This window comes from Mauremys reevesii, linkage group 19 (genome assembly GCF_016161935.1).
Source record: "Mauremys reevesii isolate NIE-2019 linkage group 19, ASM1616193v1, whole genome shotgun sequence".
In the NCBI taxonomy this organism is placed as follows: Eukaryota; Metazoa; Chordata; order Testudines; family Geoemydidae; genus Mauremys; species Mauremys reevesii.
The window spans coordinates 23,211,270-23,224,545 of record NC_052641.1 but is presented as its reverse complement, the minus strand read 5'-3'; the positions used below and the strand labels follow the sequence as shown (position 1 = coordinate 23,224,545).

Genomic DNA, 13,276 nt, shown 5'->3' with positions numbered 1-13,276 from the left:
CTCCTCCTCCCCCCACCAGATGACCTTGCTTCAAAACATTTTATTTCCAACTGAAGTGAAAAATGCTAACATATCAGCTTCTGTAATTGCAGTTTGACAGCACTTGATCTCAATAATTATGCTGCAGCTAAACTATTATTAACAGTTTAAGCTAAAATAAAGAGAAACCGCAGCCCACCCTTGAAGGGGAACAGAAATAAACCATCAGCATTATTCTTGGCGGGGAGGGGTCTCTTACCTGCATTGTAAGCTGCCAAATCTGCCCCAGGCCCTGGGCTCTTCCTTTTCCTGGGTCTCCCCTTCTGGACAGTCCCCACGCCGTTGTAATAAGGCAGTCCCAAAGTATTGGCAGAGCCCGCTCCCAGAGCTGGGCCCTTCCCAGCGGCTACATCCGAGTGATTGAAATGCACCTGGTACTCCCCCTGGATGAGAGTCTCGAAGTGGAGGCGGCAGTACACCAGATTGTCCTTCATGCCAAAGTGGTCGCCGGTGGTCAGCATCTTGTTGCAAGTGGTGCAAGTAAAGCAGTTTAAGTGATATACCAAATCCCTGGCCCTCATGACCATTTCGGAAGCGGAGATCCCCAAGTGACACCTCGCACATCTCTGCACCGAAAACCTCCTGCGAAACAGAACCGCGACAGGAAATAAATGAGAACCGCATTTCCCCTTTTTAGCGCGGATCTCTTCCCCACCCCCCTTCCGCAATTCGCCGGTAAAAGCTTAAAGATGTTTCTCTTCTCCCGCCAGAAGGCTTTATTCAGAGAGGCTGGGCTCCAGACCGCGATCCCTGGATGAGCAAGGACCGCTGAACAAGGCAGTAAAGTTTGCAAAGTGGCCTTTGTCTTCCAGTACCCTAAACTCTTCAGCGATTCAAGCCGGGGAAAGCCGTAAAACCCGCTCTGGCCCCGCCAGACCGATGCGAGGGGAGATCCCTCTGCCTGGGTCCCTGGCTCAGGGCATCCATTTCTGCTACCCATCTAGCAACACAATTATTTTACACTCAACCTGCCACCCCGCCTCACTTCTGCAAATCAGGTGCAGCGAAATCCCCCCTCAGGGCCATGGGACAGCAGGGAAACTTGTCCGGAGACCCGGGCTGGGTCTGACCTTCAGCTTGGGTGCCAGGGGAGAAATTCGGCATTTTCCAGCTCAAATCGCCCGGCACCATCACAGCCTTTTCCTGGAAAGCCAGCGTACTGAATGGAGAACTATCCTAACAAATAACATTTCCCGCCCTTCTCCAGGCTCCTTACACCCTTTCTCCAGGCTGGGTCCCTGCATCTGCGGCTCCAAGCCACGCACCGTTTACCGGGGGGAGGGTGCCTGCGTGTATGTAAAGTAATAGTGGAGGCGCGTTAATTAATTATCATTATTACTATTATTTTAATACTATTTGCCCAGGGCTGAGAAGAAAGCGACGTTGTATTTCTCCTTAGTTGGTTCGTTTTACTCCAAAGAGTGCAGGAAACCGAGGGAGGGGGCACGTGTTCCAAGCCTGAGTGGGGTTCGTGGCCCGATATTGGCCCATTCCCCACACAGACTGCAGCTTGTCCTGCCTACCTCATTACCCCCCCCCCCCGGATGGAGACGCTTAGGGAGCCCATATCCTGCCCCGCAGGGAGAGTCTGCCCAGTACCCCCCTTATGCAGTGTGCAGTGGGGTTGGGTTTGTTCTGTGGGGGGCTGGGTATCAGAGCCCTCCCCCGCTCCCTGCACTGGGGGAGGGGCAGTCCGTACCTGTAATAATCCTCTTTGCAGTAGATGCTCCCGTCCTTGCTGAAGCAGGTGAGCTCGGACTCCAGGTTGAGTTTACATTCACAGCACTTCAGGCAGCGCATGTGCCACTGTTTATCCACTGCCAGGAGGTAATAACGGTCGGAGATCTTTCCCCCGCAGCCGGCGCACAGGGCAGCCCGGTCACTGCTGATGGAAGGCATGGTCTGCTGGGGGAAAACAATTACAGACAGTTAGTGACAGAGGGAGAAACCCTCTTGCACCACTAACCACCCCCTCCTCCTTCCCCTTCCTCCCCCAAGCCCAGTTACCATCAGGGCTGGGCTTCTCCTCTTCCACTCCAGGGGGCTTAATAGAGAGACCAGAGAAAAGGGAGCTCCGAGGAGTCCAGCCCCTGCCATCCTGACCTGCTTCTCCTGCCCTGGGAAAGTGAAGTTTCCTTAAGATTTCCAAGGCTTAAAATATCTTCCCCTATCCCAAGCGAAGGGACGTGGTTTTTGGCAAAGGGGATAGGATACGAGAAGGACATATTACAGGGTGAGGGGGAAGGCCATCCGGGTTAAATCTAATCAATGGTATCTATGAACTGGATCGGCCAGTCCCAGAGCAAACAAAAAAGATGCTGCTCTGCAAACAAACAGTCACAATAATCATACAGCAGGGCAAATCGCAGACAGTTAATTTGAGATATCTATAGCTGAATATCTATATAGTGGAGACGCGGAGAGGAACTATAGGAAAGGGTGTGTGTGTGTGTGTGTGTGTGTAAATCCGAGTGAACTACAGATCCTGGCAGTTATAGAAAAAGCTCTCTTCAAATTGAGTCCAAACAAAATGTATTCCAGCCCAAAGCACTAAACAGATGAGTCAATAAAACTGCGGAGGAGATGAACATTACTAAATTCAAAGCGTAGAATCCTTTGTCAAGAATACTACACAGTCTGAAATGTGCAATCAAGAAAACTGGGGGGGGGGCGGGAACCCGCATCAGAGCATTTTAGGTTATGCCGGGAAAAGTTGGAAGCAGTAAACTAAATGTAACCCCTATATAATTTAATAGTTTAGTGTCAGATCAGAACCCAATAGAAACTTCCTCAAAAAAAATCTAATCAACTTCAACTAACTAGTGAGAAAATAATGGTGGAAACCATTTAAACCAAAAGGAAAACATCCTTATTTGTGTTATCCTGCATCTTAAAATAATATTCACGTGGAAAGATAAAACGCGAAGCACTATTTATGGCAGACCTTGCAACTGGCTTTTGTACATTTCCCTCTTCGTTTGCTTTTAACATGGCACCTAAAACTCCCTATATATTTACTTATTGTGGGGGTGGAAAAAAGATCTGACGGATACAATTTTTTTTACCTATCCAGCACCTTAAACTGATGCGCAATGCAAAAATAAAGAAGACAGCTAAAAGAGGAACAAGAGAATAGAGGGATAATGAAGGGAATGTCTTAAAATATACCAGAACTATCCAGTAGCCCAACTACACTTGTACAAGCCACATAAATCCTTTGCGAATAGCCCAAATGCCTATATTTCAATGAATCCACTCTCAGAATTTAGATTTAAATGAAAGTCTAGCAATGTATGGTATGCTGTCCACACAGCTCCACTGTTTATGTCGTTAAAGAGTTAACCGAACCCTGATTAGTGATCGTTTTATAAGCAAAAGCAGCTTCCTGTAAAGACAGTTTAAATAAAACACTATTTTTCTGCTTTGTCCTTCCAGTGACATGAATATTTGGGGACCCAAGAATGGTGCTTAAGAAGTTAATAGTCTAAGCCCGTTTATAATATTTTACTTACACACACACACACACACACACACTTACATATATAAATGTCATAACAATTATGCCAAGAGAGATCAGTTGTCTAATTCAAACACTGTTTACCTGCAAGGAAGAAAGAAATCAATTTTTTCAAAAGAAAACTAAAAATATTTAGAGCACAAACCAGGTACGAAGGCTCTTGTATAGCCGTCATTTCGGCCTTAAACATACTAATGGGGAGTTATTTTCTACACAATGCTGACAAAAAATAATACAACATGGAAAAAAACTTAAAAACAATTTCGTAAGGTTTTTTTCGTGCACATGGCCATATCAGCTCTATAGGAAAAGGCATATTTGACCTGAATACGGATCTTTTTGCCTAGCAAGAGTTATCTTTCCTATTTAATAAAAAAAAGTAGAAGATATACAAATGTTGAAGGAATTGAAAATCTCTTCGCTCGAGTTTAAGTTAGCTTAAGACATTTAGAAGGACTACATTATTTTATTTAGAAGTATCTATTCTACTCCATAAACGTAAGAATACATAAATATTATAAATCACCAAATACAAAATGAGCCCTAGCAAAATATTTTAGAAGGAAAAATTTGTGTCTTCGTTCGTAACCATTGAAATGCGTCTTCTCTTCTTTTCGCACTGTAGCGAGAACAGATTATATTTGTTATTATTATTAGTGGTGGTCGTAGTAATAATAATAATGGATTATAACATTGCAACTAGACGTGCAGTAGTGACTGCGTCAGTGTATTCATCCCATCTGGAAAATACAGAGAGACAGAGATCCTTTGGTGTTCGTGTTTCTCATTTTGCAGACAGGATGCTTTCCCTTCTCCCTAAACCTGGCTACACCAGAACGTTAACTACATAAAAGAGCATGTCGCCCTCTTCCCAAAAACTTTAGGAGAAGGCCAAACAGGCTGTGGGCAGGGAAGGAGGAGGAATTCCTGGGCTCTTCCAAAAGGCTGCTGCTGCTTTATTCCTGATCTCGCAATGCAGTGCCTTTCCGTTCATCCGTCCGTTACTATTATTGTTATTGTTACTCATTATCAGATACATGCATAGCCCCTAGAGTTTATGTCATAGCTTTTAGGTACATTTATGCTTCTTTTTTGTTCCTATTAAGGCGTCTTAGTTATTATTTTTGCCTACGTTTCCCCCTGGTTATTCTTGTTAAGGGAAAGCGTTGTTACCGTTATGGGGTTAGTTATTTTTAGGGGTCGAGGGGGTATGTCGCCCGCTCTCTCGCCTCCTACCGTTTCGGTCTCTCCCCTGTCTATAGCTGAGCTGATGGCTGGCGCTTCGCTCTTGGCTCTCCGGTCCATCTCATCGATGACCCCGTGCATCTCGGAGCCGGACAGGCTGTGGAAAAGCATCGCTGAGGAAGCGGCGGCGGCGGAGGAGGCCCCGAGTTGCGGCTGCAGCTGACAGTTGTCGGGGTCCCTGCAGGAGCCCAGCACTTGCATTAACCGGAGCCCTCCCCCATGCATCTAGCACGGCCGCCCCGTCTCTCGTCGGGCTCCGGACTTGCCACCCAGCGAAGCTCTCCGGAGCTCAGCGCAGGCTCCAATCCGCGGGTTTCTGGGGGGTGAGGGGGCAGGGGAGGTTGGGGGAGGGGGCAGGAGGGCTGTTGGTGTTGCAGGCTTCAGGGCTTGGATCTGGTCAGTTGCCTGGCCCCGTCACGTCCCTTTAGGAGGCTTCTTCAGAGCAGGGCTCATCGCCCTCGGAGCAGTCCCAGGCACTCAGCTAGGGCCCAGCTGGCAGGAGGCTGGGCAGGTTGGGGGGTTGATATACAAAAATTAAGCCATCTTCTGTGCAAAATAAATTGGAGAATAACAACAACCGCCTACATTGCACCGTGCGAAGCCGATGAGGAGAAGCCGGGAGCGGGGCAGGGGGAGCAGCGGCAGGAGAGGAGCAGGCTGCTGCTGCGGGGAGCTGGGGCAGATGCCAACGCTGGGCACTCACAGTCCAGAGGGCTAGCAGCAGGAGCAGCTCGGGGGCAAAGTTTGCTCCTTTCCCCGCTCCTCCCCCAACCTCCCGGTTCTCATTGGGAAAGGGGAAACCCGGGGAGGGGTGTGAAGAGTGGGACGGCCACCGGTGGGGATGGGCACTCTGCAGCGCCCTTCTCCCCAAAGCCCCCTGGACCATGCACCCCAGGAGCTGCTGTGGAGCCCTGCTGTTCCCAGGAACATAAATTTGTGGCGGCGCCGCGTGAGTAATGGGGGGGGGGGGAGGGAAAGCTGCTGCCGCTCGGCGCAATCCCTTAAAGTGCGAGAGAAGCTTCTGCAGTCCCAGCCCAGCGCAAGCCTCCGCGCCTTTTCTACAGCCTCTCTGACATCACGTCCTGGCCAGTCCCCATTGGCTGCAGCAGCTCCTGGCCCAGGCAGCATGTGCTTGGGATGGAGGCACTGAGTGGAGACGGGAGAGGCATGACTAGGGGTAGGGCGGGGGGGAGCTAGAGTTCTCATTGCTATTGAGGCTTTGCTGCTATTTTCCCACTTTTCCAAAAAAAGAAAAATAATGCTTCCCATCCTCTTCAGACCATCACTCTAGGTAACTAACATCTGAGCACGTGGACCCTATTCTCTGCTGCAGATCCGCCTTGTGCACCCAGAAGAGAGAGTGCTTGGAGCAGAGGAACAGCAGCCACTCAAACTCAGATCAGCATCGGTAAGAAGATTCACACTAACTAACTGTTAACACTAAATGATTTATATGTTACAGTGGCCGCTGCAAGCAGGATATATCAGAATGAACTGACTCCCAGGCAGGAGACTCAGGAGGCCAAGGAAAGGTATACACTCAGAGATCATCTGATCTGAAACATTTAAAATTCATTGAATGCAACCAACATCATTCACCCTCCTTCTGAAACATAGTCATAGCTAGAATATTGTCATTGGTGCCATTAAACTTTATGGAGTCTCTCACAAACTGATCCTTCTCACTTCTCTTATTTCCAAGTTAATTTTAAGAAAACTAGGCCAGAGAAGCCTCTTCCCAATTTAAGGCAAAGACATCAAGGAATCCCCCTGTAAAAAACTAAAGAGATGCAACAGGAAACCTCTCAAGATTTATAAATATTTTCCAAGAAGATGGATGGCATGGAAGGTTTAGTGCTCTGAGGTCAAATATCAGCATTTTAATTATGTTAGCAAAGGGATTAGGTTGGAAAGAAAGTCTTCATTTACTATGAGATCCCAGAATTTACTTGGGACCTGTGAGTAAAAATTATTACATGTTTTTATTATGAGTAGTAGTGGTTGGTATCTTACAAATGGAGTAAAATTATTACTATTATTTATTATTTAATTATTATTGTTAGCAGTAGTAGTGGTCTGCCTCTTACAGGTGTAATAAAGTGAAGAAGGATACATTTAGTTACCATTGGAATTATTCCTTTTATTCTTTTCTTGATTTTATGTATTTCTTGACATCTTTATAATAAACTATACTCACTGCTACCTTTCCCTTTGAATAGTTTCAAATGAGTAAATACATTTTCACCTAAGAGTGAGGAACAAGGTGTTGTCAGCATATTATGCCTCAGAGATTTATATAAAAAAACCTCAAGAGCCCTCAAGTAGTCGTGCAGAACGCAGGCTAATCTGGCATCTGTGGGATATATCCAGAGAATGTGCCAAAGTTATCAGTGCTTGGAAACAAAGGAAATTGTATTTTAATTCTGATTAAAAACTAAACAGAATGATCAGATTTGTACGGTATTTCTCTTTACAATCTGTGGTTTATTTTGTGTTTTCATATTCTTGTTTATATATATATTCTTGTTTATATATAAATTATTTTTATTATAATGTACCTGGACAGATGAATCACCATACATGTTGATAGTAACAGGTATGTGGCTTTTGCTCTTTTCCTCACTTTATTTACCCCTTACCAACTAATCAACATGCAAGACCTCACTAGTATTCTCTATGATGGGTGGTTTGCCTCCATTTAATAGTGTACAGGGGTAAAACAACTCAGGTAAGAAGTTACACACAGTACTGTTTGCATAATACTATGTCTTGTCACGGAACACAATTGCATTACTTTTACTTAGGTAGCTTGCTGTGTGTGTTCTGTATCTATATACTGTATTTTCCTTAGATCTCTTCATACATGTTTAATTCTATAATACAGAACTTATTGCACATGTTCTAAATATATTTATAGCTGAAACAGGTCATAGCCTCTTCTACTTAATGTCAGGCCTCAGACATTGCTAATTATCTCTAAAAGATTAGATTATATTTTATATAATTATATTGAATTAGTGGCTGGAAACAATAACAGAAATGATGTGATTGAAAAGGTATGGCAGTGACATCCAGTTCTTAGGCTACTATCTCTGATTATCTTCTTAAGTGATATACAAACACAAGAAGGCATCCAACCCTTGCTACTAGAATACAACAAGGAAAGTAATAGATTGTAAACACAAAGCTGCTAGTGTACATACTGACACATGAATGACATTTACATTGTTCAGAATAAAAAGCAGGATATTCTCGAATAATGAACAAAGGAAAAACCACTGTAATACAAATCATCTTTTAAAATCAAATAGGGTCTCTTTTGAAATGGGAAATTATTCATTTTAAAAAAGTGAAGCTAATAATAAAGTCCCTTAACCTGTATTTTGTAGTAGGTGACAGGTGAACAAATCACAGGTCTTGAGTTTCTCTACCCTGCCTCTCTCTGGTAACGTCATCTCCAGTACCATCTGCTACCTACCAGCTAAACAGACCAACCACATAATGAGGTACCAGCTTCCACCCAGCTACCGTGACTAAATCAGAACAAAAGAATTCAACGCCTCCTTCAACAAAGGGACACAAGTCTAAGCTGTCTTTGCTAATTGCTGGGTTTCAGGTTGTCTGTTACAGATTTTAAGTGAGCTGCAAACTTGCATCCATACTTTATAGCTGTTGGATAAAGATAATGCGAATAAAAGATAAATGGAAACCGAAGGTAAGAAAAAATAGAAAAACGCTCAGAAAACAAGTAACTAGTTATGGCAAATTAAAGGCTGTGGAATAATCTAAACATGAGAGAGCAGGGGGCAGAGTGATTGATATCTCATATGTTTTTGATGCCCCATACGGTTATTAGACTGCAATATACGGGACATACAATAAACTATGAATTAAAACGTAATTGCAGCTTCAGGCATCTTCTTCATTGTCTGCTGTAGTGTTATGTCTTCATGCACCGTGATTGACAAGGTGTAATTAATCATCTTACTCAGTTGTAAATATGGGCACCCTTCACAGTAGGCATCAGGAAGTGTGTACCAGCAAAGAAAGCAATAGTTGACGCTGATATACCATTAAATCAAAATGAAAAGTCTTATATGTTCAGAAATGTGTGTTTGGTGTGATGCTGTTATCGTTTATTTCTAAAATACTGTACCAACAGATTTACTTGATTTGCAAGTTAACTACAACATTAACTGGTTTTATTTATTTTGTCTTCATTTTTATAGGCAATGATGCTGTTCTCCTAAAATGTGAGACAGTTTTCTTCTTGACAGCAAGTGGAGCCCAGCTCTGCATCTCTCTCAGTCACTGGAGAAAGACTAACATGCTTCAGATCCAGTTGCTTTCCAGACAGACTTGAAATGATTCAATGAAATGATTACTCCATTCATCTGTCACATTTTATACTTATTGTGTAACAAGTGAGACACTGTGGGTCATTTTAAAGTAAAAGAGAATAGTGGTATAATCCTATTAAAGACATCAGACTATTTAAAAATAGGACAGATATTAACATCACCCTAAACTGTAAATGAATGTATTTGTAAAGGTGTTTTAACTTTCCAGAGTGAAGCACATTTTATGTTGCTGTTTCTTTGCTACACCATCACTATCCTTATCCAGCTAGTGCAGCCGGGTGTATGAGTCATAGGAAATTATATTTCTTGCTTATTAAAGTGGATTGTCTCAGGAATATTTCATAGTGTATATTTTTTCAGTCACATAAAGATGTTGAGAGAATAACTGGCAACCTATTTAAATGTCCTTTGCTTAAGAGATGTCTATTATATTTGCTGGGGATTTTTTCAATTTTTATTGCCTTTCTAAACTGTTAATTATGTATCAAAATGTATTGCTGTCACCAGTCTAACATGAACAAAGCAATAGCGTGAGCTGCCTGAGATATTTCAGCATAGTATTAATTACAAGCATAGTAATAAATGAAAATTCTACAAACCTCTCCAATTGCATTTGTTTGTAACCCCAGTTGATGAATGTTTTATACTAGCACGTGGCAAAAAATACCATTCCAGGGACTCAGCAACTAAATATGATCTAAACCCAGAATCTTTGGGGCAGGTTAGCGTCTCTTGGATCTATAATCTCACCATTTGCTCCAATCTGAATGAGCTCCCTTGCTGTTTCTCAGCAGTATACCTAGTTTAAGACAATGCAAACAGCCCACTTTCCAGAAGATGATCAGCAAAGAATGTGTTTTATTCTGATTTGAAAAACTGTCAATCATTGGTAAATAAGATCAGATAGTATTACTTTATAAAATTATCAAATTGTATTTGCCTTATTTGCAAGAAGAATAAAAAATGTTTGTAAGGAAAATATTGAGGATAATTTACCCAGATGTTGTATACAAATTGCTTTGTCATTGATACAGGCAATTGTGTTCAGAAATAAATACAACCCTGTAAGTCTAATAAGATATACAAAGTCTTAGATTTTTTTAGTTTATAGGACCATAGGTATTTGAACAATTCTGAAAACACCTTTATGGGTGTCAGAGAGGGAGGAGAATCTTCAACCACATGATCTTCTCTCCAGAGTCCTGTTAAGTGTACTGAACTTAAAATGGAAACAAGAAGTGTGAAATATAGGTTTGAACATGATATGTCAGAAATGTAAAGGTTGTAAGCCTTTTTAGTAACTGATATTAATATTGTATTAAATGTGATGAAAAGGTAGATGTTGGGGAGAGGGGCTGGGCTCATATGCAGTTTTGTCAAGGTTTTATCTGTGATTATGATTCCAGATGTATCTACTCCCTGAGGAGAGGAATGAAGTGAAGTTGGCATGTGACAGGTGTTTTAAGGTGTTTGGCACAGTTTCCCAAAGTGATGACAAAATCTTCATTTTTATTACAGTGAATAAGTAAAGGAAATACAAATGGGTAGGTCAATGGTTATGTATTTTAGATAAATAATGGATTATTATTTAAGGGAATATAGCTTTTTGTTGATGCCTTTAAATCTTCTATCCTGAATCATCATGCATCTGTCATTAAATAATACTTGAAGTAGTATGATTTTAACAAAATACATAGTACTTAGATCATAAAAGTTAAATTTCATGCAGAGAGTATAAGAGTCCATGTATGTTACAAAAGTAAATATTGCAAGATGTCTGCTGCAACTGCTCCTTAATGTTAATCTATTTAAAATCTTCTCCAGAATAGTTCTGAGTTCTTTAATTGCCATTTTGCTAATCTGGTTACTTTATAAGACTGTACAGTTAAGGCTCAAAAAATGGCAGGAAAATTCTTCATAGGAATACACTTCTTGCTTAGCATAAACAGATTTTGTTTTAACAAAGCGGTGAAGGTATTTTGTCTCACTGAAAACTATTGTGTCTAAGTTTAGATGGGAAAGCTCCTGTCCTCCCCCACTGCCCTTTTTCACTATGTAATAGTATCAGTAATTCCACTCTGACAGCAGGGCACCAAAAGCTGCATTGCCAGGCAAACACTCACTCATAAACATTTTACAAGTTCCATATCAACCAATCCTAGATGTTTTGAGGGCTGCCCTGATTGGGTATATTGTGGATTTGGTAAACACTACTACATAACAAAAATAGGGTTTGTAGTGAAAGACTCCACTAGCACTGCCTCTTCTGAATAATCAGAGACTAAAAATATGACTCAGTCCATATTTTACTTAATCGCTCACTAAACCTTGTATCCAGCTACAAATATTTAGAGAGAGATGTGCTGAGTATATGCCTTTCAGTTCTACAACCAAATTTAATCACATCAGAAAGTACTTCAGATTCCTAACACAATATTAGACTCATTTAATGTAAGGAAGTTTCCTTCATTGGTTGTGATTGGGAACATTTTGTATTTTATAAGTATATTGAAGAGGTTAGCAGTAGTGGGGGAATTGTCTGTGGAAAATCTACAGTTGAAATTTTTAGATGCAGAAGTGTTGCTGAAATGCCTAAAACAGTCACATTCTTTTATTAATCAGTTCATAACAGTATCCTCTTACCTGGCAGACACACACTGGAAAGAAATCAAGTTTGTCTGTTTTTAAAAATCAAACAACATTTCTCTTTTCTCTGTCATTTGTCATCTCCAATGACATCTATTTGTTTTTATTTTTTGATGTGCAATATCTGTCCTTACAAGCTTTTCATTTTCAAGGATTCTGCCTGGCCAGGTTTTTGTCACTATATTAATTTAAAAAAACACCTAAATTCTGCAACTTTATTTTACTTTATTTTTGCATGTATGAAAATCATTAGCAAGCCCCTTGCCATTAAATTATGAATAATAGTATGCAAGTTTTCACACACTGATTTTCTGTAGGATAATTTTTCTCATAAATAATTAACCTGACTAAATAAAAACAAAGCTTGGAATGCTTTACAACATAATACAAAAGCTAATTGTTAGAGTATGTTTTGATTTTATACTTGAGATTTTAGAACTTAATTTATATTTCAGTATCAGAAAAAATTCATACAATGTGTTTTAAAATAAGAACTATGGTGCATGTCAGTCAGATATGAAATGTGTGGGCTTCATGCAAGCACACTTGCTCACCAAATTTACTTTAAAGCAGTAAGTTTAAACATTCATAAATTAATATGGCAGTTTGCAATCAGATACTGATTACTATTTCATTTGAAGTTTGCAAGATATCTGGCCATTTAATATTTATTCTCTATTTCTCTGAACTGCTCTAATTGCAACTCTCTATTTTGCATTTATTTCTCTTTGCAAACACTACATTATTCACCCTTTCTTGTGCTTATTAAACAGTGCCACCTGCACCAAATGAAACAAAGCTTCCCATCAATTTATCCCAGCTGAAGAACCCTGACTATATATTATCATTAATTGAAGATCAATTGAACACTTGAGTGTGAACCAGATATAGGAACCAGAAGAAAAATGTAAAAAATGTTCAGATATACTTTAAAGAAATCTTTTAAATGAAAATGTTCTTTAAAACAGAGAACCTAACCTTGTACCAAGCCCTCTTCATCAGCTTTGCACTGTGACTCAAGTAGCAATTAGCAGGTCCTTTAATTAATTAACTATTCCCTGTATATGGCTGAGATGTCTGTGGAAATAATGTCATTCTTCATAAGTGAACACCAAATCCAGTCAATATTTTGTCACAAAAAACCTTTATCTGGACTAACCAAATGCCCACCATATGTCTTGGAAAAACACTTTCAAAATACAGCAAGCAGGTAGGGAAACCAGATGCAAACTTTACAGAACTAATGTGGGCGATTAGAGCAGACAAAAGTACAAATGTAAAGGCAGATACAGATATCATATGTAAGTAAATATTTGCAATAGCAATAAATTATAATGGAGAACTAAAGATAAAATTGAAAAGATGAGATCTTATAGACATATTTAAGTAAAAATAAATTATTCATTCAAGTTCTGTCACTAAAAAAAATGAATATAGTGCATCCTTTAAAGTTCTATGTGCTTTCTTC

At 40.7% G+C, this 13,276-nt stretch overlaps 1 protein-coding gene and 1 long non-coding RNA gene across 10 annotated transcripts in view; one reads left to right on the top strand and one right to left on the bottom strand.

Moving 5' to 3' along the window:
• Positions 1–13,276, bottom strand: part of LHX2 (LIM homeobox 2) — a 70,401-nt gene that overhangs the window by 18,168 nt on the left and 38,957 nt on the right. For 2 of the 9 annotated variants that reach the window (XM_039506912.1, XM_039506915.1), the window contains exons 2-3: positions 1,739–1,944; positions 239–621 (exon numbers count right to left, since the gene is read on the bottom strand). In XM_039506912.1, the coding sequence (XP_039362846.1) occupies positions 239–621; positions 1,739–1,944 (589 nt within the window). Of the gene's footprint in view, positions 1–238; positions 622–1,738; positions 1,945–2,046; positions 2,152–3,577; positions 3,641–4,792; positions 5,768–13,276 lie in introns of those variants that run through there. The other 7 variants (XM_039506906.1, XM_039506910.1, XM_039506908.1 and 4 more) reach the window with 7 other exon arrangements.
• On the top strand, positions 5,841–10,143 carry LOC120386903. The gene is made up of 4 exons (XR_005589974.1): positions 5,841–5,978; positions 6,080–6,209; positions 8,191–8,516; positions 9,031–10,143. It is a non-coding gene; the product is annotated as an uncharacterized LOC120386903 (long non-coding RNA).